Genomic DNA, 26,290 nt, shown 5'->3' with positions numbered 1-26,290 from the left:
TTCGACTTACCCTAACAGAGTTTGAAGATCACATACAAAACGATAGACGTAGCGTTTGCCGGCGGTTTTGTGGATAATGTTCTTATCGTAGTAGTACCGGAGGCCCCGGCTGAGCTTCTCGTAGTTCATTTTTGGCTTGTTTTTCCGGACACCCCACCGACGAGCCACCTGTAGGATAGAGGAGAAACGTTATAAGTGAGGACCCGTGTTTGAACTTCTACGTAAAAAGCACTATTTTTTGGCCGTCAAAGTCAGTTCTAGTCATTTAACCCCTTCGGGACGACTTTTTCCACCAACCTCGTCGCTGTAGAACACGTCAGCGAGGTGCATATGACCCAACCGTCCTGAAAGGGTTAAATGTCATATTTATCGACTCAATGGCTTTGCAGTTTTTTTGGGCCACTCTGATGCCAGTTTTCACAACTGACAAACGCCGACTGAACGTCATTTTGGGAATTTGTTGGTCAGAGAAAAAGCAGTAGGCATTGCCGTGGAAGGTTGTGTTTTGATTTGCTTGTCACATTTCTTTCGCATTGCTGCGCACATTTCGCGATTCGGAACACCAATTAAAGGTAAGGTTAAAGGTAATTATAAACAGTCTGTTTTCCCGACGGATAGTATCTGATTGCATCAAAGCTAGAGGATAATAAAAAATCGCTTTAAAGGAGAGAGTACTTAGGGATGGAAATCCTTCCGGAGCTGGCAATAGTGTCTCGTCGTAGAGAAGGAAAACATCAAACCGGCGGATGAAAATCTGGCCGGAGCTGGCAATAATGTCTCGTCTTAGAAAAAAAAAACGGCAAGCAGAATTAAGAGCACCCCAGCAGACTCACCTCATCCGGATCGGTCAGCTTGAACTCCCACTCGTCCCCGGTCCAGGAGATGAAGTTTTGGCAGGTTTTGTCGGTGAGCAGCTCGAGCAGGAACTGCCACAGCTGGATGGGTCCGGATCCGGTGAAAGGCGTGCCACCCTGCGCCCCGTAGCTTCCGAGCATGGTTTTGTCAAAGCCCATGGTGGTTCCCATGTAGGCCGGATGCTGGAAGTCCAGCAGCGATGGATGCGCTCCGGGATGACCCGGATGCTGTCCGGGGTGGTGCAGCTGACTCCACGGGTCCATGTGTCCGCCGAGACCGGTGCTGTCGTTGTTGTTGCCGGATCCCTGAGGGGACGTGGTGTTGCTCGGTACGGTCTGGAACGGCGGAGTGTCGTACGGTGAGCTGTACTCGTGGTATCCGTCGTGGTGCGGATGGTGGTGCTGGTGGTGATGATGGTGGTGGCTGTTCTGAGAACCGGCGCCAGCGCCTGGTCCCGCACCCGCTCCGGCTCCGCTGTGCGCATGCGGCTGGTGGTACCGATTACTTCGACTCGTGTAGGGACCGGTTTTGTAGTGCGGTGCCATGTACTTCTGCTCCATCTGGATTGCCGAATAGAACTCCGGACTGTTGTCCAGGTAACCGTGCGAGGGCGTCTGGGTTTCCGGCTGCGGAAGCGAGTGGTACTGATCCTGCTCGTCGTAGTGACCCGGAACGACGCCAAAGTTCTGTGGAAATGGAAAGTCATGGGTTACTTGGATCGGTTCATGTGCGATGCTCAAGAGCTTTACGGAGCCACGTTACAAATACTTACCGGCAGTTCGTCGATGTTGATAAAACTGTTCGGTTCGTGCTCTTCCTTCATCTGCGGATGACTTCCGGGCCCGCTGGACGAAGTCGTCGAAGGGGTATTCGCACTATTGCTGCTAGGGTAGTTGGAACTATTTGCACTGTTGCTACTATTCTGGTTGCTGCCGCTGTTGGCATTCCTCGCTGCCGCCGCCGCCATCGAAGACAGGTAGGAGGACATACTGCTGTTGTTGTTGTTACTATTGCTACTACTGTTACCACTAGAGGAGGTTGAGTTTGTGCTGGTGCTGTTATTGCCTCCGCCTCCACCGCCTCCCCCTCCTCCTCCACCTCCACTTCCGGATTGGTTGGAGGATTGGATCAGCGGAGGTGGCGAGCTATTGCTGCGTTCGTGGAGGGAAGTATAACCTGGAAGTACAGAAAGCGGAGAAAGCATCGTGGTGAGAAAGCGAGTTTATGCGCATAAATCTGGGAAGATGTAGCGAAGGTTCGAGCTAGCGCGTGACTTCCTTCCGGACACGTGCCAATGCTCGTCTCGATGTAAACATATGCTTCTAGCGCGCGCTAGTAGTTATGATCTATACGATGTTTATTTGTAATAATGCTGCGGTAAGAGCGGAAACGCAAGTAACTCGAAGGCGCAAGAGAATTATTGTATTTACGACGGGGACGATGACGGTTTCAATTAAAACCATTAAACAGTGGAGAAAAGAATGGTTGAGGAGAATGCATTCGTTTCCGTTTCCGACCCGGCACGTTCTCTTCGCGTAGCTCGCGAGCATCATCACACCTCAAAGACCGCTTATCCAAGCAGGCCGTCGTCGCTTGATCGCGTGTGCTCGTTTTGTTTTCTAGGTTTGTTTACAAAAAAAGTTAACATCCAAGGGACTCTTCGTTTCACATCATTCATACGTGTGTTGTAGAAGAATTATGCGCAAGACGATGGAGACGGTCTAAGCGCGCGGACGCGAAGCGTTGATGATGATTGGTGTTTATGTTTATGCACATCGCCTCGAGAGCCTCCTAGTATGTTGTTGGCCCGCTTGCAGCAACAAAACGGCAACAAGAACAAGACGTTGCTCGAGCGGAAGGAGAAAGAAAACACTAATGATCATCGCTTGCGGATGGACGGTCGTCGACTACGACGGGAAGAACAATAACAAGTCAAATTATCATATTTTGAATGACGTCAATCGAAGTAGGTGCGTGCCTCCGCAGCACTGCAGTCACTAGACACACTAGTCAGTCGGACCATCACCACGTCGATCTAGCATGCCATGGAACATGAATGGGGCAGCGCAGCGCGTTGCTCGGAGACAAGTGCATCGAAGCAGGCGTGTGCAGCTGTCCCATACCTACACGGCAAGGGGGAAGACAGAAGGAAGGAGAAGGCGCCCTACTTGAGAGCGAGAGTTCGATTCATTCATAAAAGAAACTGTAAGAAAGAAACCCCCAAAAAAAAGTGACTTCCATCACGAGATGTTTACTCGCGGTGAATGGAAACGTCAAACGTCGGGACGGCTTTGAGTGATGGGTCAATATTTGATGATTTCATTAGGAATTTTTTCTGGACCGAAATCAGATTGCAATGGACCTTTTTCCCTGGAGTTCTACTTGCATTTGATCCATACAGTTTATAGGATGTCAAAAGAGAGACAGAGCCCTTCTAGCTTTTTTTGTGTTTCGTATAAAAAAGCAAATGTCAGTGGTTTATTCAGCTTTTATACAGCATTTCTCGGGCGCCAATGATCACAATCATCTTTGCTTACCGGTAGGTAATAAACTATTTGAAGGTTAGCCTGTGTCATTTGACAGTTGATCGATAAGATTGATGATCGTTGTTATCTACTGTCGGACCAACTGTCAAACGACACAAACTTCAGACCGTCTTATCCCTGCCAGAAAGCGAGCAATTAGCGCTTGTAAAATGCTGAATACAGAACCTGAACTATTCCAGATTGTTATTGAACTGTAGCAAATCAGATCAAAGACATCGTATCTGTCAAACGTCAGGTATTGATTGTCAATGAAATTGTTGAAAGAAAGAGGCTGGTCACCCTACTTCGTAACCGTAGAAATTCCCAAACAACAGGTGCCAACAGGCTACGGACAACCACGTCGCCAAAGAGGGTACTCCATTCACCCTCTTTCAAAAGTCCATTCATTCATGAAATGACTGTTTGCGTACCGCAAACATAACAAAAGAAAGACGCCCGAACGGTCTCTCTTCTCTCTCTCTCCCTGCCTCGTATGTAATGGACCAATATTTGACAATTTCTTCCTGATCGACCGCGCCATGTCGGACCTCCTTTGTTTATCCGGGCTAAACAGGGTCGCCATCAAAGGAAAACTGGACCGTTGCCGCCGACATCGCCGCCTACTACCTACCTACCAGCGATCAGCATTGATTTTATGACAAGACGTTCGTGTTCAGTCAGTTTGAAAAGTCATTCCCGTTGATGCCCCTTCCGGGATCGGGTTCAATGGACACATCGTGCAACATAATGGCAAAAGCGGTCCGAAGAACAAAGGAAGCCGAGAGTTAGTTTTTTGATCTTTTTATAGCACGCATTTTATGGTACCATCTCGGATCAAATCGATCGAAGGAGGCCTTCGCGGTCGCGAAATTCGCACCAATCGACATGGACGAAATGCGAATTCGGCTGGAGGCTGACCACCCACCCCCCTCTGACGGTGACGAGGCGAAGATGATGGAACAGATTCATCTCGGATCGGATCGGATCGAAGTAGGCGTGGCGTGCGAGGCTCACCTCTTCGCCTTCTAATCTCGGAGTAAAAATTTCCCATAACTGCCGGTGGCGAGACGTTGCTGGCTGGTTGTGCGCATGCATCGCACCTCACCACACAATTTGAATGGAAAGAGGGAGCAACGACGGCGGCGACCACATTAGAAAGGGACGACGGTTCGAGATCTCTCACCAGACTCGCACTCGCATGGCGGCTCGCTCGCGCTCGAGAGATGGAACCCCTCGCAGCGCAGCGGAAGGTGCGATTTGTGATGATTCGATTTTAGATATTTTCGACCAATCAGGCGACGCGGCGCAGAGATTCGGGGCCGAATCTCGCGTTGTCTCGGTCTCTCTCTCAACTCAACTCAGGGACACGGTCGAGTCGAGAGGGAAAAGTTCAAGCAATCGCGTCGCGCGCGGGGCATCAAAGCAGGCGACCGCACGACGACGAGATCGGCTTGATTGAGCACTCTCGCGCTTTCGATGTTTTCTCGTCCGCCTCATTGCATACTAGATTTCGGCGTGAAGCGAGGCGGGAGTTCGAAATTACACATTTTTCCAAAGAAAAAGGACATCTGGCAAGCGGAAGGATTACTCAAGTTTATTAATGACAAGTGACTTCTTAAAACTTGCTTCCAAACGGTCACCGTCACCTTGTTCAATGATTAAAATTATGGAAGCAACCATAATTGATAGTCACCCCGATGAGAGAATACGAACAAAATGAGATCAAATTCAGCTAGTTTCCCGACCAGAAGCTCCTAACAAGATTATATCAAAATTATTACAACCGTTGTTAGAAATAACACAATTTGATATAACTTTGTTGGAAGGATTCGTATATGTGAATAACCATAACTAAATTGTAACAAAATTTGTTATTATTTTAAAAACAAAACGATAACAAATCTTGTACTATTTATTCAAACAGATATATAACAGCATTTGTTACATTATGCATATCAAAATAATTGCCTATAACAAAATATCGTAACACATTTATTGTAGTATTTGCTACATTTTTTGTAACAAAATTATTTCAAAATTCTTTAGGTTTTTTTTTATATTGACGCGAAATAGTTTGGTCATTTTTGTAATGCTGACCACACGAGTCAAAAAACAAAACAAACATTTAGAATGCAACTTTAAAATTGTCATGTTTTAACAACCCCCTCCTCTTTTCCGTTACGCTTTTTTTGTATGAAAGTCCTAAAATTTTTGTAAAGACCGTAACGTTCGGTTGTACTTTTCCCTCTCCCTTGAGCGACGCGTAATTTGGGGACGGCGTCATATTTGTTAAAAAAACTGCAACAGAGTTATAATCTGCCAAATTCTTCCCAAACCAACAGTGCTTTGTAGCGTTTTAAAGAACATACTTTCTGCTAGAAGCTGTGGCGAAGAACCTGTTGACGCAACAGCACAGTATTTTCTAGAATCTAGATGATGTTGAGTTAGTTTTGTGGCACATTTGTTAAGTCTTGTCTGGTACAAATCAAGAATACATTGGCAATCTTCCTCTTCATCAGATCATTAGTTTTTCTTTCTTCTCTGTTAACCTTAGTTTTGTATTCTTACGCGATAGGTAGTCGGGTAAACAACGTGAAAAAAGGTTTGGAACTTTTTATCAGACCATTTTTAAATTTTAGTAGGATATCAAAGATACAGTAGACGTTCGATAACTGCAACATGTTTACGTTTCACTTAGCGAACAAAAATCCGATAACTGGAACGCCTGACAGTAAACCATCAACTGACGTTAAATGAATGTGAACTTCATCCGTCTGTTCATTTGGGCTAACATGGCGCACCATTCTGACATTTGGAGGTGCTTGCAGTTAAGCACTGACCGAACGTCTACTGTAATAACCTTCCTGAAAGTAATCGTTTCCGAGATATTCTGAATTTAACTTCATGAGTCTATCAATATGTAAGAAGATGCGCTATTTTCATAAGTTATTCGATGCTCCATCAACAACATTATGTTATTTCCAACACATTTGTATATCCCAAAAACAATCACTCACTTGATTGGACGAACAGTTCGTCCAACAGTTATAGGAAGATTGTGAACTTCAATTTGTAGAAACGATTGAAGTTTCTAACGTGAAATGTTGATATTAGGTTGTTTTTATCGATAAACTCTAAGTAAGAACAAAGAAATATAACTTTGGAATAAGTGAATTCTCAGTTTTGTAAATTAATCATGCGTTTTATTGTTTTAAACAAGCGTCATTTCTGCGTGAGCATCCCTATCAAGCAGATATAGATTTCCTTTATAGTGCTTTATCTGACGATAGTGTTCGCCATCGATTCAATACAAATCGATATCCTTCGATATCGAAAATCTCTCACTGGTTGACCGGGATGCTTCAGGCAATTTGGCCGATAAAACCCTCTAGACGAATAGAACAATCCTGTCGATAATACCCAAAGTCATCCTATCTAAAACGACGGATGTTGCATGTGCTGCAATAGGCCTTTTCATGTGACAGATCCGTGCATGCATTTGTTTACAAAGCTTGAACAACAGCTGCTAACAAGAACGTGTCATCTTCATAGAAGAACTGTCAAACGCCCGAACAATCAGCTGATTTAAGACGTCAAATGAAAAGGCCCATTTGCGACCGTACGAACAATGTTTCCGGTACATGGAACTACGTTTTGTATGCCCTTCCAATACTTTTAAGTTGAATTTTACACAAATGACGTATCTTTACACGCGAAAACATCAGATCGATTACAATTAATACCAAAACAGTACTGCTGTTCTCATTTCGCCAAAAAGTATACTAAGTAGTGACAGTTATTGAACATGGAGAAAGCAAAAGTAAAACGAAATAATTATAACATGGAATTTGTTTATTCTACCTATTTTACAACAACCTTAGGGAGCATCTATTAAGTACGTCACGATAAAATTGGAAATTTTCCACCCTCCCTGCCTCATCCAAAAGTGATGATAAAGTTAATGGATAATCCCTTATTGTGTGATAGATTCCTTGCTTGAAATAATAAAAAATGTGAAATATAACAAAAATATATCTACAGCTGTTATCATATCTGCATATGATATAATTGTGATAGATTAAAACAAAACCACCAACGACAAATCAAGTCTATTATACGTCAACGAGCTCAATGTGACGTCATACTATCCCGCTCGTGTGCGTCTGACAAACAAGGATTTGAATGAGGAAACTGGAAATACGTAGAACCAGTAAAGCTTCTATCACCGTCCTTTTCAAGTGTTGTGATGGCCTCATGGGCAAAAGCGTCAGATTGCTACCGATGGTAGGTGTCTTGGTTTGAATCCCGTTCAGATCCGAAAATTTTATAACATACTGGAAACAATTTTTTTATGTTACTTATTTTTTCCAAAAATAGAATAACACACTTAAAAATATTTACCCAAAAAATGAGTATAAAAATTAAGTTTTTACCCTAAAAGGTTGCCAAGGAATTATAACACAATTTGTTATAATTTTGTTAAATTCTATCATATTTCATGGAACAAGTTTTGTAATGTTTTTGTTATTTTCATAACAAAAGTTATTACATTTTTGTTCTTTTCCTGTGGGAACTTTGTTAGAATTTTTGTTATTTTAACTACTAACGGTACATGTTTTATAACAACCCTTGTTATGAAAATTTATTGTAACAAAATAACACAGCTTGTTATAATTTTGTAATGTCCATCTAGTCGGGTTGATCTTTTGATGGAAAAAGCATAATAGGAATACAATTGACTCTCCACGTCTCAATTTCGAAGAAACTATCAAGATATTTGGAGAAAAAGATCGACATAAAGAACCAATTTGTAATGCACACTAGTTTGAACACTATTTCGTAAATAGGAAAACATTAACAAACAGCTGTCACTTCATATTCCAACCTGTGAAAATGATCTTATCGGCATATAGAAAGAAAATTTAGAACAAAAACGAACAAAACGAGATCTCATCGAGAAAGAGAAGGATGGAGAGATAAGGTGATATCAACATGTAAAGAGCAGAGTTGCGCAGTATCAGTCTTGCCAATTCACCACTGATATTGCATCACTGTCACGATCAATATCAAGACGACAATCACCGGTAGCGACTTAACCCGCACTCTTGATCTGTCATCCTGGTAAAGTCTTCAATAGGACAGATCGGTGTAGTACTAGATTTGTAGTAATGAGCTGAATTTTTGTATGGTGAGAAGGTCAATTCTCCGTTTCTGCAAGGAAATGGTGCAAAAAGCGTGGGTATTATGATTCCTTGCCTAAATTGATGCTGTTTGAGCAAAACTTTGGGTAACAGTGTTGTTGTTTTCTCCATTTCTTTCAACATAAACAACACAGTTATCCAAAGTTTTGCTCAAACAGCATAAAATTAGGCAAGGAATCATAATACCCACGCTTTTTGCACCATTTCCTTACAGAAACGGAGAAATGACCTTCTCACCATACAAAAATTCAGCTCATTACTACAAATCTAGTACTACACCGAACGTGCCCCATTATCATTCTGTAATGGGGTAAGTTCGGTGTAGTAATAGATGTGTAGCAGTGAGCTGAATTTTAGTATGGTGAGAAGGTCAATAGGACAGATCGATGAAGTACTAGATTTGTAGTAATGAGCTGAATTTTAGTATGGTGCGAAGGTCAATAGGAAGCAATCAGTGAAGTACTAGATTGAAAGTAGTGAGCTGGATTTTTGTATGGTGAGATGATCAATTCTCAGTTTCTGCAATGAAATGGTGCAAACAGCTTGGGTTATATGATTTCTTGCCTAATTTGATGCTGTTTGAGCAAAAGTTTGGGTAACTGTGTTGTTGTATTATTTATTTCTTGCAACTTCAACAACACAGTTACAGTAAGTTTTGCTCAAACAGCATCAAATTAGGCAAGAAATCATATAACCCACGCTGTTTGCAGCATTTCTTTGCAGAAACGGAGAATTGATCATCTCACCATACAAAAATCCAGTTCACTACTTTCAATCTAGTACTTCACTGATTGCTTCCTATTCTCCGTTTCTGCAATGAAATGGTGCAAAAAGCGTGGGTATTATGATTCCTTGCCTAATTTGATGCTGTTTGAGCAAAACTTTGGGTATCAGTGTTGTTGTTTTCTCCATTTCTTGCAACATAAACAACATAGTTGGAGAAAACAACAACACTGTTGCCCAAAGTTTTGCTCAAACAGTATCAAATTAGGCAAGAAATCATGATACCCATGCTTTTTGCACCATTTCATTGCAGAAACGGAGAATTGACCTTCTCACCATACTAAAATTCAGCTCATTACTACAAATCTAGTACTTCACCGATCTGTCCTATTGTACAGTCCAGGTCGTTGATAATAGGTGTGTCTGGTCCAGTTTCTTAGAACAAAGAAATTTTTTTCGATTACAAGAAGCCCAAAATGCCTAAAGCGGCATTTGGCAATGTAACGAAAAACGACAGACAGTTTTACTCATGGTTTTACCCTTAAAAAAGCCAAAAAACAAGGCCGAAACGTCGGGCAATACAAAACAAGTAGTTTTGAATGTCCATAGACTGAGGAAGCCAGCGAAAATAATCAACACTATTCCAGTCGAAATTCCCTCCACGATCGATAAGATTGACGCAATCCTCCAACGGACGAGAGCTGTCCTGGCCATGTCCTTGCAGGCTACGTTCTGACAGTTGACAAAGGCAATGGAAAAGGAAGATTAGTTGAACACCTAAGAACGGTATGTAGAGACCACTACGTCTTCTCAGGCCAAGGTGTCACGGGAATTTACGATTTGACTCATCAAATTTTCAGAATTCCAATACCCTCAAAACGAAAATTTAATTTTGACTTCCATTTGCGTTTTTCGGACATCCAGTTGCAATTTCATAAAAAATACACGGAAAATTCGCGAAAATGAAGCCGAAATCCGGCACCCCAGTGGAAATAAGACAGACTCAAACAATTGCGAATTGTCCTACTCAACACTATACGTGATAAGTTGAACTCCGAAGATCAATTTTCAAGCACTTTTCGAGGTAAAACTGGCGGAAGGCGTAGAGCACCACCACCAGCAGTTTCTCCTCAATGCGACCGGCCATATTCAAAACAACACGGAACAAAAAAAGCGTGAGACGGGTGGGATTTGAAAACGCAGCCGCTCGCACGCACAGCCTGCTACGATCTAATGGATCGGGAGACTGGAACTTCTATAGTGCTTTCATGTAGTAGAAGTTCAAGCCTAGGATTTCCTTCTGACATTAACACTTTGAAATTGAAACCTAATGTCTCGAGACTTTCCCAAATCTTTCCCGGTTTCTTGAACATTCAGCCGGGCAGATTGACTCGGAATGTGTTCATTATCGCTCGGCACTCAGATGATGAAACGAAATAACATATTTATGGCCAATGAAATGTGTTAATGTTGCTGGAATCCGCAATATTTTCGACTGTCATCCATTTTTATCTGTAGTAATTGTACTTTGGATGCGTAAATTACTATTTCAATAGAGCGCCACCTGCGCTCTATAGCTTTACATTAGGTAGCCCATGGAAAAACAAAGATTTGCTTGATTAAATAAGAGGTTAACTAGCTTCGGATTGTATCTATGAGAGAAACTTAATATTTGAGTGAGTATTTCTCATGCTTAACTCTCACTCTAGCCAGAACAGTTTTGCTTATGAAAATGGAATTCTCTGTTTATAGATTTATAGTTTCAGATTCACAAAAGTTGCACAAATTGTAATGAATTTCAGATATATCGTTACTTTAGCAGGGCTTCTAGAATCAGAATTCATTTTTGTAGTAATTGCACAGAGAACAGACATTTAAGCTCGAACAAAAATACGTCGAAATCGTGTGTAAAGGATTTAAGTGTACCTCAACGCCACCAACGGAGACTGCCCCACTTATAAAGTCGATTTGACCCCACGATGGCAGTGTTCATCGTTAAAATACACTAGCCCACAAAGTGACACGAGCGCCAAACGGCCAAAAACGGCGAGCACTGGAAACAAAAATGACAACACAACAATGTAAGTGATGGAACGCTAGCGCCACGCAACGGGGACATAACCACATACTTTGATATGACCGTTACAAAGTTTTACACAAGGCAGAAAGCAAAGATAGACGTCTGTTCTCTGTGGTAATTGTATACTACTTTGGAGTACTTTGTAGTGAAATTTAGGGAAAAAGCAAGGGAAAACGTCAAATTAGTGTGCTCGTGCAAAGTTCTACGCTAGGCTTCAATTCTTTATTACACCTACAAAGCTAGCCATGAAAATGTTTGACAATTCCCAAGTCATTTTGACAGAGCACACACATGCACGAAAAAGACGGATCATGTACTCTACTTTATCGATTTAGTTGTCGTCCTTTTCATGGTTATGTTACATCTGTCAAAATGACCTGAGAATTGTCAGTCGTTTTGAGGTTAGGTTCGTTGGTGCAATAAAGAATGGAACTCTGCACGAGTTCACTAGTTTGACGTTTGTACAAGACGTCTCGAATGAATAAACCCTTTCCACAGAGAACAGACGTATAAGCTCGAACAAAAATACGTCGAAATCGTGTGTAAAGGATTTGAGTGTACCTCAACGCCACCAACGGAGACTGCCCCACATATAAAGTCGATTTGACCCCGCGATGGCAGTGTTCATCGTTAAAATACACTAGCCCACAAAGCGACACGAGCGCCAAACGGCCGAAAACGGCGAGCACTGGAAACAAAAATGACAACACAACAATATAAGTGATGGGACGCTAGCGCTGCGCAACGGGAGCATAACCACATACTCTGATATGACCGTTACAAAGTTTTACACAAGGCAGAAAGCGAAGATAGACGTCTGTTCTCTGTGACTTAATATTTGAGTGAGCATTTCCCATGCCACAGAGAACAGACATTTAAGCTCGAACAAAAATACGTCGAAATCGTGTGTAAAGGATTTAAGTGTACCTCAACGCCACCAACGGAGACTGCCCCACATATAAAATCGATTTGACCCCACGATGGCAGTGTTCATCGTTAAAATACACTAGCCCACAAAGCGACACGAGCGCCAAACGGCCAACAACGGCGAGCACTGGAAACAAATTTGACAACACAACAATGAAAGTGATGGAACGCTAGCGCCGCGCAACGGGAGCATAACCACATACTCTGATATGACCGTTACAAAGCTTTACACAAGGCAGAAAGCGAAGATAGACGTCTGTTCTCTGTGCCCATGCTTAACAATCACTCTAGCCAGAACAGTTTTGCTTATGAAAATGGAATTCTCTGTTTATAGTTTGTTTAATAGTTTCAGATTCACAGAAGTAGCACAAATTGTAATGAATTTCAGATATATCGTTACCTTTGCAGGGCTTCTAGAATCAGAATCCATTTTTGTAGTAATGGTATACTACTTTGGAGTACAGTTGACGTTCGATAAGTGCAACATGTTTACGTTTCAGTTACCGAATGAAATTCGCCAACTGCAACGACTGACAGCCGTCAAAAACATCGCAATGCAGGTGTAGTGCATCCGAAAAACATCGCAAATCTGTTGACGTTTTGTTTTTGACAGATAGCGGTGCGATAACTGCAAAATTGTTACACTTAGCGGACTTGCAGTTATAAAACATTGCAGTTAAACCGTTTGCACCGAGCGAACGTCTACTGTACTTTGTAATGAAATTTAGGGAGTAGAATCACAGAGAACAGACGTCTATCTTCGCTTTCTGCCTTGTGTAAAACTTTGTAACGGTCATATCAGAATATGTGGTTATGCTCCCGTTGCGCGGCGCTAGCGTCCCATCACTTACATTGTTGTGTTGTCATTTTTGTTTCCAGTGCTCGCCGTTTTCGGCCGTTTGGCGCTCGTGTCGCTTTGTGGGCTAGTGTATTTTAACCATCGCGGGGTCAAATCGACTTTATATGTGGGGCAGTCTCCGTTGGTGGCGTTGAGGTACACTCAAATCCTTTACACACGATTTCGACGTATTTTTGTTCGAGCTTAAATGTCTGTTCTCTGTGGTAGAATTCCTGGAAAAACCAAGTGAAAACGGTAAATTAGTGAGCTTGTGCAAAGTTCCGTGCTAGGCTTCAATGGAACTCTACACGAGTTCACTAGTGTGACGTTTGTACAAGACGTCCCGAATGAATAAACCCTTTCACCCGAGTCCCGAGGAATAAAGACAAGTACAAACTGGACAGCGACAAACATAGAGATTAACCTTTACTGCAACTTATAAATACTAGGGTAATTAGAGTTTTTGATTCCCTCTTGAAATAGTACCACTCGATCCAATAAGTGCTACGGGATCATAGTTTCGATCTAATATCACAGAGAACAGACGTTTAAGCTCGAACAAAAATACGTCGAAATCGTGTGTAAAGGATTTAAGTGTACCTCAACGCCACCAACGGAGACTGCCCCACACATAAAGTCGATTTGACCCCACGATGGCAGTGTTCTACGTTAAAATACACTAACCCACAAAGCGACACGAGCGCCAAACGGCCAAAAACGGCGAGCACTGGAAACAAAAATGACAACACAACAATATAAGTGATGGGACACTAGCGCCACGCAACGGGAGCATAACTACATACTCTGAAATGACCGTTACAAAGTTTTACACAAGACAGAAAGCAAAGATAGACGTCTGTTCTCTGTGCTAATATTGTGGATTTAGCACTATATTGGGGTCGGAAGTAACTTCATTGACTTCCGCTGCCTTTCCTATGCGTTAAACATAACGTCGGAAGTAGTGCGCTGTATAGAGCATCAGATTTACTTTACAGCGCACTACTTCCGACGTTATGTCACAGAGAACAGACGAACATGCTCGAACAAAATTGCTTGAAAATCTTGTGTAAAGAAAAAACAAGCTCAGTAGCGACATCGACGGTGACTTTCCCACTCAAAAACTTGTTTCGACACCATGATGGCGCTTTCTGAAGAAATATTTCACTAGCGCACCTTTAAATTTTCCTACTCAGCTTCTGAGCTGTATTTGCTTACATAACAAGATGTTTATGATTATTTGACTAATCCAGCAACAAAATTTGAGCAACCCATTGATAATTAGTTTCATTATTCTCAATAAGAAACAAGTTGAACAAGAATCCAATTTTTGTTTTCCAAGTAAAACCACCACATTCTCTCGGTGGAACTATACTAGGGTGCACACTTGGTGACACTAGCGCCAAAAGGTAAAACAACGGCAAATTTGTACCCCGATTCGAAATGTGACAGCGCCGCGTAATGGCCACATTCCCTGTTATTTCAAAACAACCGTTGCAATGCTTTACACAATAGCACTACATGAGCTTGGACGTCTGTTCTCTGTGGTTATGTTTAACGCATAGGAAAGGCAGCGGAAGTCAATGAAGTTACTTCCGACACCAATTTGGTGCTAAATCCACAATAAAGCAAATTGTTGTACCGAGAACAACCAGTGTTAAATGTTCCGATTTGAGTGAAGACACACACATTCTCCATTCAACTATCCGGGAAGCAGTGATCTATCGAAGAATACAGTCCACTTATCATCGTACCAAACATTTTGGTCCTTCGAGCCGGAGGAGTGGTGCCGTGTTTACAGAAAATGAACTCGTTTCCATGGCCTAGCACCTAGATAACACACGGCACCACTCAAACGTCAATCGAGTCATAGCCCGATTTTGTTCATCGGTTGCCAAGGGTTGCTATGAGTTGTTAACCAACATTGATAAAGTTCAGATTCAACTGAAGATAGATTGCTTTGATACTCTCCAACAGTCCTCTCTTATTATTTCCAGGACAGGTAAGTACGGCTCGAATCTGGAAGGCATACCATCCATCCTCTGAGGGCTGTCGATCATCTTCATCCTAGGATTCCAGGATGAAGATGATCGACAGCCCTCAGAGGATGGATGGCAGCTGCTACGATTCGGACTGATTTGCTTCTGCTTCGGAATCAGTCGAAACTACTTCATCTTCTTCAGTGTTATTTTCGGTTGGTAGCCGATGACGATTCTTCAAGTACTGCTCCGGATTGCGGTCGACATTGGCCCGAATTGGTGTTCCAGAGAATTGTTCCAGCTCGGAACGGAGTTGCACCGGTGCTCTCGTGGATTCTAGGCAAAAACATACCTACTTTGATGCCTTGCGGTGTTGAATCTGCTTCAATGGAAACCTCTCCACTGCAATTTCAGTTGATTGTGATAACTACGGATGCCAATCCGTCTTTGTCAGTCTTCCAAGAGCACATTGTATTGACCCGTCTGATCACTGTGATGATAACGCCAGAAGTCCACTGCCATTTCGTGTTGCTCGTGTAGATCTTAGCGTACTAGCGTCTTCGGAAATGTTGGATGCCGTTCTTCCAGCGCAAAGGCGCTAATAGGGTGTCATTGTCGGAAACGATGACGTTCGAAATACCGAAACGTACGAGTAGGTCATTAAGGATCTCGGTTGCTACTGATGTTGTAGGATCGCTCTCGATATGTGGTCACATCAGCAGTATCCTCGTTGATAGGCTACGTACAACAGCATTCAAACGCTCCGTGCCCTGATATGCTCTGCGAAGTTGTTTGAGAACTCGCATGAGATGGAAGCTTTCCGGAATCTCCAGACGGTTGATCTTCATGATACAGCCCTTCTTCGCCGACACAGTTCGCCGACAGTTGCACAACTTGGTGAGAGAAGAACGGGCGTATTGCTGTACACCTTGGAAGGCTATCCACGTTGAAAATCGGTTTTGTACCGGTTTGGATGCGAACTAATGGCATCTGGAAGTAGATCCTCAGCACGTCATCTACGAGTTGAATGGAGGCAATGGTGAAATTCTCATTTGGATACTGTCGTGACTGTCGATCAGACGAGTACGTCGCTATAACCGAATTTCGTTGTGGAGATACACTCGATTTCGCAGTTGTAGCGCAGAAGCATTAGTGCCCATCGTTGAAATCACTGGCTGTACCGGTTGAACTGGAATACCGCATTTGTCACCAAAAATCCGCATAAGTGACCGGTAAGGCACTGAGCAGTGGTAGCGATATCAGAAGCCTCCCTGTGTTATTTGCTTTCAACAGGTTATGGGCCCAGACAGGAACACACTTATAGAGTTCGGGAAGCGAGGAGACCAAGATGCGGTACAATCCAAGAGAAGATGAGGAGGCCGACGATGCGACTGGGTGTCAGTCAATAGTCGTTGAGGTATCGAGAGGCGGTGAGAGGATCTAGCTAGACATTCGTTGCAGATCTAGTATTTTGAGGGTCCCGCGCGAGAAAGAACTGAAGTAATCGAAGCGGCAAGGTGCTGGCTGATCGACGGACGTAGCTGAAGAGCTGAATGACAGAAGATACTCGATGTCAAAAGCAGCTTGGTGCCAGGAGGAGCTTAACAGTGGAAGCAGCTCGGTAGGCGAGAGCTTGGGATCCAGGAGGTGTACGGTTTTTAGATTGATAAAGAAGAGGCACTGCGCTGGTAGTGATATCAGTCACTGCCTGCGGAGTGGACGAAAGCCTTCCTGACGACAACTCTGAGTGAGCTATCTTGGAGAACTCGTGTTGAGGTTGTCGGTAAAACAGGAAACGTATCTTGAAAAGTAACTGAGCCACAAACGTGGCGTATTCAACAAAGTAATCCAGAAAAAACATTTTCAATGTTTTTGAAAACATCAATCTTGTTCTTTTTTAATTCTTCTTATTCGTGAATTTTAACTTAATGCAAATTTTTCAAACAACACATCAATCTTGTATCTTGAAAAATCTATCCCACTTTTAAGGGAATTGATCGTTCAGTGTAGCGCAAAACTCCCACAGAGAACAGACGAACATGCTCGAACAAAATTGCTTGAAAATCTTGTGTAAAGAAAAAACAAGCTCAGTAGCGACATCGACGGTGACTTTCCCACTCAAAAACTTGTTTCGACACCATGATGGCGCTTTCTGAAGAAATATTTCACTAGCGCACCTTTAAATTTTCCTACTCAGCTTCTGAGCTGTATTTGCTTACATAACAAGATGTTTATGATTATTTGACTAATCCAGCAACAAAATTTGAGCAACCCATTGATAATTAGTTTCATTATTCTCAATAAGAAACAAGTTGAACAAGAATCCAATTTTTGTTTTCCAAGTAAAACCACCACATTCTCTCGGTGGAACTATACTAGGGTGCACACTTGGTGACACTAGCGCCAAAAGGTAAAACAACGGCAAATTTGTACCCCGATTCGAAATGTGACAGCGCCGCGTAATGGCCACATTCCCTGTTATTTCAAAACAACCGTTGCAATGCTTTACACAATAGCACTACATGAGCTTGGACGTCTGTTCTCTGTGAAACTCCCTCAAAGACACCATGAAACGCGCTAAATTGACGAAATCAGCCACCATTCTCCAAGCCGTTTACTGGCTCTGGTGGAAATACTCAGGAAGGTTCTGAATAGGCCTTTTCAGCTGACAGGTTTGTGTATGCCACTGTTTACAACTGTCAAACAATAGCACAAACGCTGAACTACTATTATTTTCATGGGAGAACTGTCAAAGGCCCCCAAAATCAGCTGATTTTAAACGTTTTCTGATTAGCCCTTTTGCTAACAAAGGTTCTGCCCAGTTGGTTGTATACCCTAGATTTTATTTGTCATCTCCTGTGCTCGGGCTACGCTTTGACATTTCCTCTAAGCGCATCCCCACACCTACACAGACACACGTGTCCGCTTCGGAAAAACTCGTCTAGCCCATCAGATAGGAGGAGGCCTACTTGGATTCGCGCGCGCATCGTCGTCATTACTCAACGCGGCGCTGCCGCGGCCGCCCGCTAACCTACTGCGATCGACTCAGACTCATACAGACTCAGAATTATTGCTGAAAGAAAGTCACTGGACTGTGAACTCACACGCACCTTCTTCCTCCAGTTGTTGGGAACCTCCACCCACCTTCCACTAGTCCACTTGATAATAACAAAAAAAGCACCTCAAACGATCAACCGGTTGTTGTAGCGCAAGTGCTCCAGTTTTCCCCTTCGTTCTCGTTCATTCAAAACGCTGGCGCTGTTGTTGTTGCTGTTTAGCAAAACGGCTTGACCAGATGTTAGGTAGGAGTCTCTAGGTACCGCGCGCGCCTCCGCTACAAATTATCCGCACTCAACACAGCATTGCAATGCGTGCATTTCCCTCCTTCCTAGTTACGCGTAGTGGTGGAGGCGATGCAGCAGCTGATCGTCGTCATCCTAGCTAGGCCTACTGTGTTGGCGCGACGCAGTCGCGGTTAGTCATTTCACCATCTCTTGCGGCGGGCGTGGATCGCAGTAGGCGAACCGAACCGAACAAGACTACCGAGCAATTTCCATCAACATTACCCCAGTAGGTGAGGGGGTGGTGGTCGTCAGGCGGAATGGGTCAGATTGATAAAGCTTAGGTAGGTATGTTGCCACGGCGACGTCACCGTCGTCGTCGCATAATGACACTGGAAGCGGCTGCTGGGCTGCTGCAATTGATAGTGATTTGCATCCGCGAGTAGCCAGCAGCGAAGCAGGCGGTTTGCGTGACGCTGATCGAGGGGCGTGACAATGGGAAAAAAGTGCAGGATAGATAGAAATCCTTAAAAAACTTCCAGTATCCAAGAAAAGTCAAGATTCACGCAAAAAATTCCACAATTTGCTTGATAGAGTCGTAGGGAACTTTCAAATTCTGATGCCAACAGGTTATGGATCAGACAGTTGGATATTTCCTATTCCAGCACATGTTTTTTTTTAAATCTTCAAGTTTCTAGTAAATAAAAAGATAAAAACCCGAAAGTTTACATGATAGAAGACCCTGAACTTATTTTCAGAAGTTTTGTATCTACCAATTGGTGAGAGACACATTCGATGAAGAGTACTCGAGAAACGCAGTTACGCCCTGATAACCCTAGCAGCACATATGTTCCACATAAGCTTATACAACTTTTATATGACTGGATTTGGTCCTACAACAGTCAGATAAACTTATGTAAAACATGTATGCTACTAGGGAATACAGATTGCGAGAGTTATTTACCAATGAGCAACTGGTAATCGAACACAGGAAATATTCTTCCATTGACTGTGCAACTACAGAAATATTAAGCCAAATTCTGCATGGAAAACATTATTTTGAACATTTTCCACTCGCTATCTGTAAGGACGTGGCCAGCGTCAGACGATGCGTGAAAACTTCGTCAACCATCAAGCGTTGATACTCACTTTCCACTTTAAAAACGCTTTGACGGTTTTGATCGTTTCCGCGTGGGCACTTCCATCAATCACGATTGCTACTTAAAGGTGGGAAGGAACGAATCAAGCTTTATACACTGAACGAAAACCCCATCCCGAAATCGACTGATTTGTCCGACCATCCCGTCCAAATTACCAAAATCGTGTTTTCGAATGACGAATCAGTCATACGGCAATCATCCCAAAAAGCGGATGACGATCATCTTATTCGCGTATGAGTTGATGCACGCTATGTGAATGATTATTAGTTGCAGAGCGAAGGCCACACAGATGCACCGAATTTATTCATCGATAGCGTAACAAGTTCCTTGATCGTGACACCCGGGTCGTTGACGATTTTACGTCGCATGTCTTGGACATGCCATCATTTTTGAAAAGGGTGCCCGCGAGGGTATCCTGGCCATTAACCACATCATTTTTTTGAAAAAGATAGTGGTGACATTATTATTATCAATCGCTAAAAAAAAGGTTGCTCGACCATATGGTCGGCAGTCTATTTTCATATCACTGTCATCCGGTTTCAGGATGACATCATTCGGTCGATGGACCATACGGTTTCCGACCGAATGTCGTTAAGGGGCGTGATCGTATCGCCTCTCAGTCGATTTTGGGCGGGGGGTTTCGTTCAGTGTACTAGAGATGTGAACGAGGTCGAAATCCAAACAGCACACTGAGACAAATCTTCCTTTTTGATTTTATTCTAAGATAGCACCACACTTTCTCTGGAAAAGTTGTAGTACTAGAATAGATCTACCACACAATATCGACTAACATCCAATTAGTTGGCAATTTGGCCAATAGAGGCGCTAAATATGTAAAATTAGTTGCAATGTACACTCGTCAGTAGAAGCACTCATGCGATATCTCAAGATCTAGTTTAGATGGAACAATCCTATCTTCGGTAAAGTTGGTCAGTAGGTCAAGAACAATTTGGTGATTCACCAATTACTCTGTGAGGTCGCCGCTAGGTGGCGCTTGTTGTCAAGTAAAGTTTTAAACTTCTCTATCTCGGGATCCAGAGCAGATAGAAAAGTGCCGTCTTCGGCAAAGTTCTTCAGGAAGTCAAGAGGAAAACTTATGCATAGCAACCACTCCTAAATAGCGCCTCTATCGGCCAAATTACAAACTAATTGGACGTTAGCTGGCATTGCGTGGTAGATCTATTCTAGGACTACAGCTTTACTAAAGAAAGTATGACACTATCGAGTATTACGCCTGAGATATTCATTCTCACCCTCAATTGAATTGTTTAGTGTATAAAATATTGCTATTTTCTATAGCCTAATCGAAAGAGCTCATTTTTCTGAGTACCGTCATATGGGGTAACTTGCAACACTTTTCGACTTTGAAGCAATATCATTGAAAATCTAAACATTTAAAACATACTGTAAGGCATCGTGTACACTAATTACCACGAGTAGAATACCATGCAGTACTTGATTTACCAAAAATCGTTGCCACCTAATCAGGAGGTGCGAAATACATGCTTGCTGCAAGTTACCCTATCTGTGGGGTAACTTGCAACACATGACATGAAGTTAAGTCAGCTACCATTGAACTGCCCTAACAATCTAGTATTTGGTCGTATTCTGATTTTTTGATGTAATGCATGAATCGAAAAAATGTATACTAACTAACGGAAATAAGATTGTTCAGGAAGGGTTGGCAGTTATTACAAGCAAGCGTATATCGTTTCACAACAGATCTAACAACCCTCAAATATAAAATATATATGGATCTCGTGACACAGCACTAGTTACCGAATGTCAACAATGCTTAGTCTTTTTTGAAAAGGTAGAGTGAGACATCTTTAGGTAATTTTCAGTTTGTAGTGATGTTTGGGTACTTCAGCTAAAATAACATGATTTAAACACCTATTCAACAGCATTAAAGCCGTTATTTGGGCATTCAGCTAATTTACTCCATGTAGGTTCAGAATTGATGTTGGTGTTTGTTTTAGTATGTCCGTAAACTAAATTGAACGGCAAGATAAATCATGAATAAAATTTCAAAATATGGCAGTTCTTAATAGTGCTTGAAGGTCACGTCCACGTGCAAAAAAATGTAAAAATTGAGTAGACATTTGAAAATGCATTTGAGTGCGTTACGCAATTATTAAATGATCCATTTCGATTATTTCTGTCAGAAATATTGTGATATTAAAATTATTAATAGAAAGTTTTGAGGGTTTGAACTGTTGCAAGTTACCCCATAGTGTATGTCGAATATGATAATGATTTTTTACATTAGTTAGTCGATAAGTTTATCAAACTTTTATCGTTCAGTTAAACTTACTATTAGGTACCCTAACGGTAAGCAAGGTCATCAGACTTATCACACTTACCATAGGAGAGAGGTGAAGCACGATTTTTATACTTGTTTCTATGGCATAACATGACCAAATCATTTTAACAGTGTAGCTAAACAATAAACAAAGAAACAAAACTAATTTTTCCACTAAAACGATCTATGGTATACATAATCTTGATAACCGAAATAGTAGAGCATATTAGCTTTCCTTATTATGATAAAATAGTTCAAATTTTACGTGTGTCATCGTGTTTCAAGTTACACCGCTGTTGCAAGTAACCCCGTTTGACGGTATAACGTGATTTTATTGGATTCCAATACCTTTGTTTTGATGGTAAAATTAACAAAACAGTTTTCATTTTTGTGGATAGAATGACAGTTCAATCGATAAAGTGGCAGTTCGACCCGAGCAAAAAAAATCTCCATACAAACTTTAAATTCATTAAAATAGTTTCCGGACTCCGAAAATTATGAAATTTTGGATTTCGACTAATTGTTGGGCGGAGAATCCGATTATGAAATAATCCAGATACCCCTAAAGAACCCAATTGGGCGCGATCCCATAAGCTCTGGGATTCCAACAAAACGAACTGCGGTGTAATAGGAATCCTTATAATAGATGACCGTGTAGACGAAATCCATGTGTTAGGAGTCTATACAGTATGAGGGGGTTTTTAAGGAATGCTTCTAAGGTGGGGAGACCCTCCCTCCCTGAAAAGAGGGGCTCTCATAAAAAATAAATCGGCCAATTCTATACAAATGAATCGGCAAATTCTAAATAAACTTGAGAACCAATTTAGAAAATTGAACCAAATTTGGCATGCAAAGGTTTCTGAAAGAAAGAAATACTTCATACGTTTCTATGGTTTGAGTTTCTATGGGTCTCGAGCCTTTCTGGAACGGGGGACCCTCTTACAAATGAACCAGACACTAACTTGAGAACTATTCAAGCAAATAGAACTCAATTTGATATGCGAACGTTTTAGGAAGAAGGCAGAAGAAATGTTTCTATGGTGGTGTAAAACTTCAGTATCGCTGGAAAGGAGGGCACTCATGAAAATAGTCCAGACATAGTTCAAAAACTAATCAAGCAAATGGAATGAAATGTTACTTTAAGAGGTTTTTAAAGACAAGAAGTGTTTCCAAAATTGTGTGACCGAATTTTGCATGTGGATAAATGTTTCTGTGGCATTATGTGAAATCCCTCACCCTTCCTGAAGGGAGACTTCAGTAGAAATGAAACTAAAACTTATGATTCTCGGCAACGCAGTCTTTATTGAATTAAACGAAATTTAAGCAATCTGCCCGACGTTTCGACACTGGATTGGTGTCATCTTCAGAGGGTAAATATTCGTTTCGTTATATGTCCAATGTTTAGTCTAACGGTGACTGCCGACACTATAACATTGGACATACAACGAAACGAAAATTTACCCCCTGAAGATGACACCAATCCACTGTAAATTAGATGGATTAAACTCAAGGTTTATAGAAATAGGTAGGAACAACAAAATTCCCAACTAAGCTGACCTCTCGCTTGAATTTGATTCAATTCAAAATGTCAATATAATTCGAGCACATTTCTGAGCCCCTCGTTTGCGCCACATAAATGCCGATAATAACACTCGCACCCCTCAAACTTCTGCCAGGAATCCTTCCTTTTCCACTCACCGCAACTCAGCCAAGCAGATTAATCGATCAATTTCACGATTGCCAACTGGTTACTACCATCTGCGCCCAACCGAATCAGGAACCAAATCCACTCAACTTTTGCACGACTTAAGTAACTAAACACATAATTACACATAATGCACACCCTGGACAGGACAGGACCGAACTACGATGACAGTTGACAATCTATCATCGCGGTGAATTGATTAACGGACGCGCAGCTCTCGTCTCGCTTATCAACGGCGACTGTCGACGACTGACTGACTAACTTACCACTGACTAACCAGGCGAGCCTCAGGGCGAACGATCCTCCCGATCTGGTCTGATCGAGCGAACGATCATCACCAAGAGCATGAGAATCCCTCTGATCGCAACTAGTCCTCTTCAGCGACCGACCACCGAGGACCGTCTCACCTCATCAAGTACCTTTATGGTGCAATTTGATTTTAATTTTAATACAATAATAACTGTTTATGTGCGCGACAGCAGCACGACCACTACTGACGTTCCCCTACACGCACCACCCCTTCGCATCGCATCGCAGTAAGCGTCGAGTTGAGTAATCTGTAATTATCGATTTTATCGAGCATTTTTTTACGCTGCCTCCTCGACGATACGACACTCACTCTTCCAGGTTCGATGTAATTGACCGATAGGGTGTCAACTTTATTTTCAGAAAAAGGTATAAAGCGGGTTAAAACTAAATTAATATCTCAAAAATAGACACTTTTTCAATAGGCTCCTAAAGTCCTATCGGGATTCTTGTTTTAAACCCCAATATATGGTTCAAGAGTACATGTTTACTCAATTTTTGACGTTTTTATTAACCGTAGTTGAAAATATATAATTTTTATTTTTTTTAGCCTTTTGTCTCGTCCCTAGCTTATAACACATACTTTGAGTGATTTTTTTCACCGTGTATGTCAGATAGGAACATTTTTGAAATCCCAGTGCGAAAAATGTCGAGCTCAGTCACACAAGGTTGATCTCAAATGTCAAAGTAGAACTATTTACCATTTTACTTATTTCAAATTTTCTCATTATTCCTTTGTTTTTCAAGTTCGAGTAAAGTACAATTCCGATTAGAATACCATGCTTGATCGTATTATTCAATATAAGCGAGATTTCGTCTTTAATTTTAGGACCCTATTGATAGCACTTTTAAATGATTATATCAAGCAACTGTCAAACGACGCAAATTAGACGTCAAAAATCGTTATGATGCTATCTGAAGAACTGTTTGAAGTTCTGAAGGAATTTTTCGGCCTATCTTGATGTATGGAAAATTCCTTGCCTGAATCGCTCAAGGAACCGTTTTTCTTCGATCGCAGTACGCAGTTACTAAGAAATGACAGTTCAAATGGCAGTCACAGTAGAAAGTTTATGCGAGGAATCGGTCAAAACTCTAAAGTTCCAGATTAAAGACGCTATATGCAAAGACACGAAATGTTCCAATTGGAATTCCAAATTTACTGTCAATGTCATTCCAATCGAGCAGGAGACCTGTGAAATGCACTTGAAAGGCATTGCTCGTCAGCATCCTCGTCATGATGCGGGAATCATCATCATCAGCACCAATCATCAGATTTCGTGTATTTAGCATATAGTGTCTTTATTCCAGATTTCCTATGGGAAAACTGTCAAAAAACGTAAACCTCGACGAAACGGGCGCTGTATTTCAAGCTTAAGAGTAGTTCTTGCTGATTTGAATTCATTACGCTACCCTTACGACCGTTCACGGTTCCTTAGATAACAAACTGATCTGCTCTTATTGGACTACCCTATCCTCACGAAGGATGCAGTAATTAAATGAGGCACACTTGTGGAGCCGAAGCATCCAAGCAGGCCCCATTTAAAGTGACATTTTAACGGAGTGCAATTTAAGCTTTTATTGAGAAAAAAACGCGACGCGAGAGCAATCGGAATGATTAACGAGCTGAGCACCAAGGAAGTGACCCAAGTGCGGTTCAAATTCCTTCACCCTTTCGCTTTTCGAGAGTTCCGAGTCCTCTCGGATGAAAAAAAAAACTTTTTCAAAGGCCACGACGGAAAAAGTGCGGCAACAGGTGGTCACACACATCATCATCGGACGAAGAAGGCGCTGAAAAGCGGAAAGTGCGAAGAGAGGCTCAATGAACTTGCGCGCGTAAGAACCTGATGATGATGATGATGAACGGACGTTGTGAGTAGCTCTCAGAGGCGGCGATCGGAAGCCGGGAAGTGGTATAGCTACTCCCTTATATCCTCTCTACATCCGGTTGACGGTCCACGGTCGACTCGACGGTGGTGTCGATGATGATGACCCGATCCCACGGTTGCAAGTTGCATCAACTGACTGCACCGATGAACCAAGGTGAATACACTCGGGAAGGAAGAGCTATCGCGCGCGCGATTTCCTATCGTGGCGCGAACAGGAGCTAACGAGACTAGGAAAGCGATTTATTTACAGTTTTTTCACTATGACGCGAAAGGGGGCTGGTAATCAAGTTATCATCGTCGTTGTTGTCGGACAGGGCCGCGGAGTGCGTGCGGTGGTGCGAAAACCGGTGCCGTTTTTTATTTCCGTTCCCTGCTGCTGCGGGGAAGAGTGTCGTTCCCCTTTCCACCGGTGTGTGGTCGAGAAAAGTCGAAGCAGGCGACGACGATGACGACGGTTCTCATTTCCGTTCTGATTTCTACTAGAGCGATTTTGAAGGAGAGTGGAATATCTGCGGAGACTTTGCA

General features: G+C 42.4%; 1 protein-coding gene across 2 annotated transcripts in view; it reads right to left on the bottom strand.

The window, feature by feature from the left end:
* LOC115253705 (ETS-like protein pointed) overlaps window positions 1–26,290 on the bottom strand; it is a 369,875-nt gene that overhangs the window by 2,043 nt on the left and 341,542 nt on the right. For both annotated transcript variants that reach the window (XM_062847443.1, XM_062847444.1), the window contains 3 exons: window positions 1,628–2,031; window positions 834–1,541; window positions 11–168 (listed from right to left, as the gene is read on the bottom strand). In XM_062847443.1, the coding sequence (XP_062703427.1) occupies window positions 11–168; window positions 834–1,541; window positions 1,628–2,031 (1,270 nt within the window). The remainder of the gene's footprint in view (window positions 1–10; window positions 169–833; window positions 1,542–1,627; window positions 2,032–26,290) is intronic.

This window comes from Aedes albopictus, chromosome 1, assembly GCF_035046485.1.
Source record: "Aedes albopictus strain Foshan chromosome 1, AalbF5, whole genome shotgun sequence".
Classification (NCBI taxonomy): Eukaryota; Metazoa; Arthropoda; class Insecta; order Diptera; family Culicidae; genus Aedes; species Aedes albopictus.
Note: the sequence above shows the minus strand (reverse complement) of the source record. Positions and strands in the feature narration are given on the sequence as shown.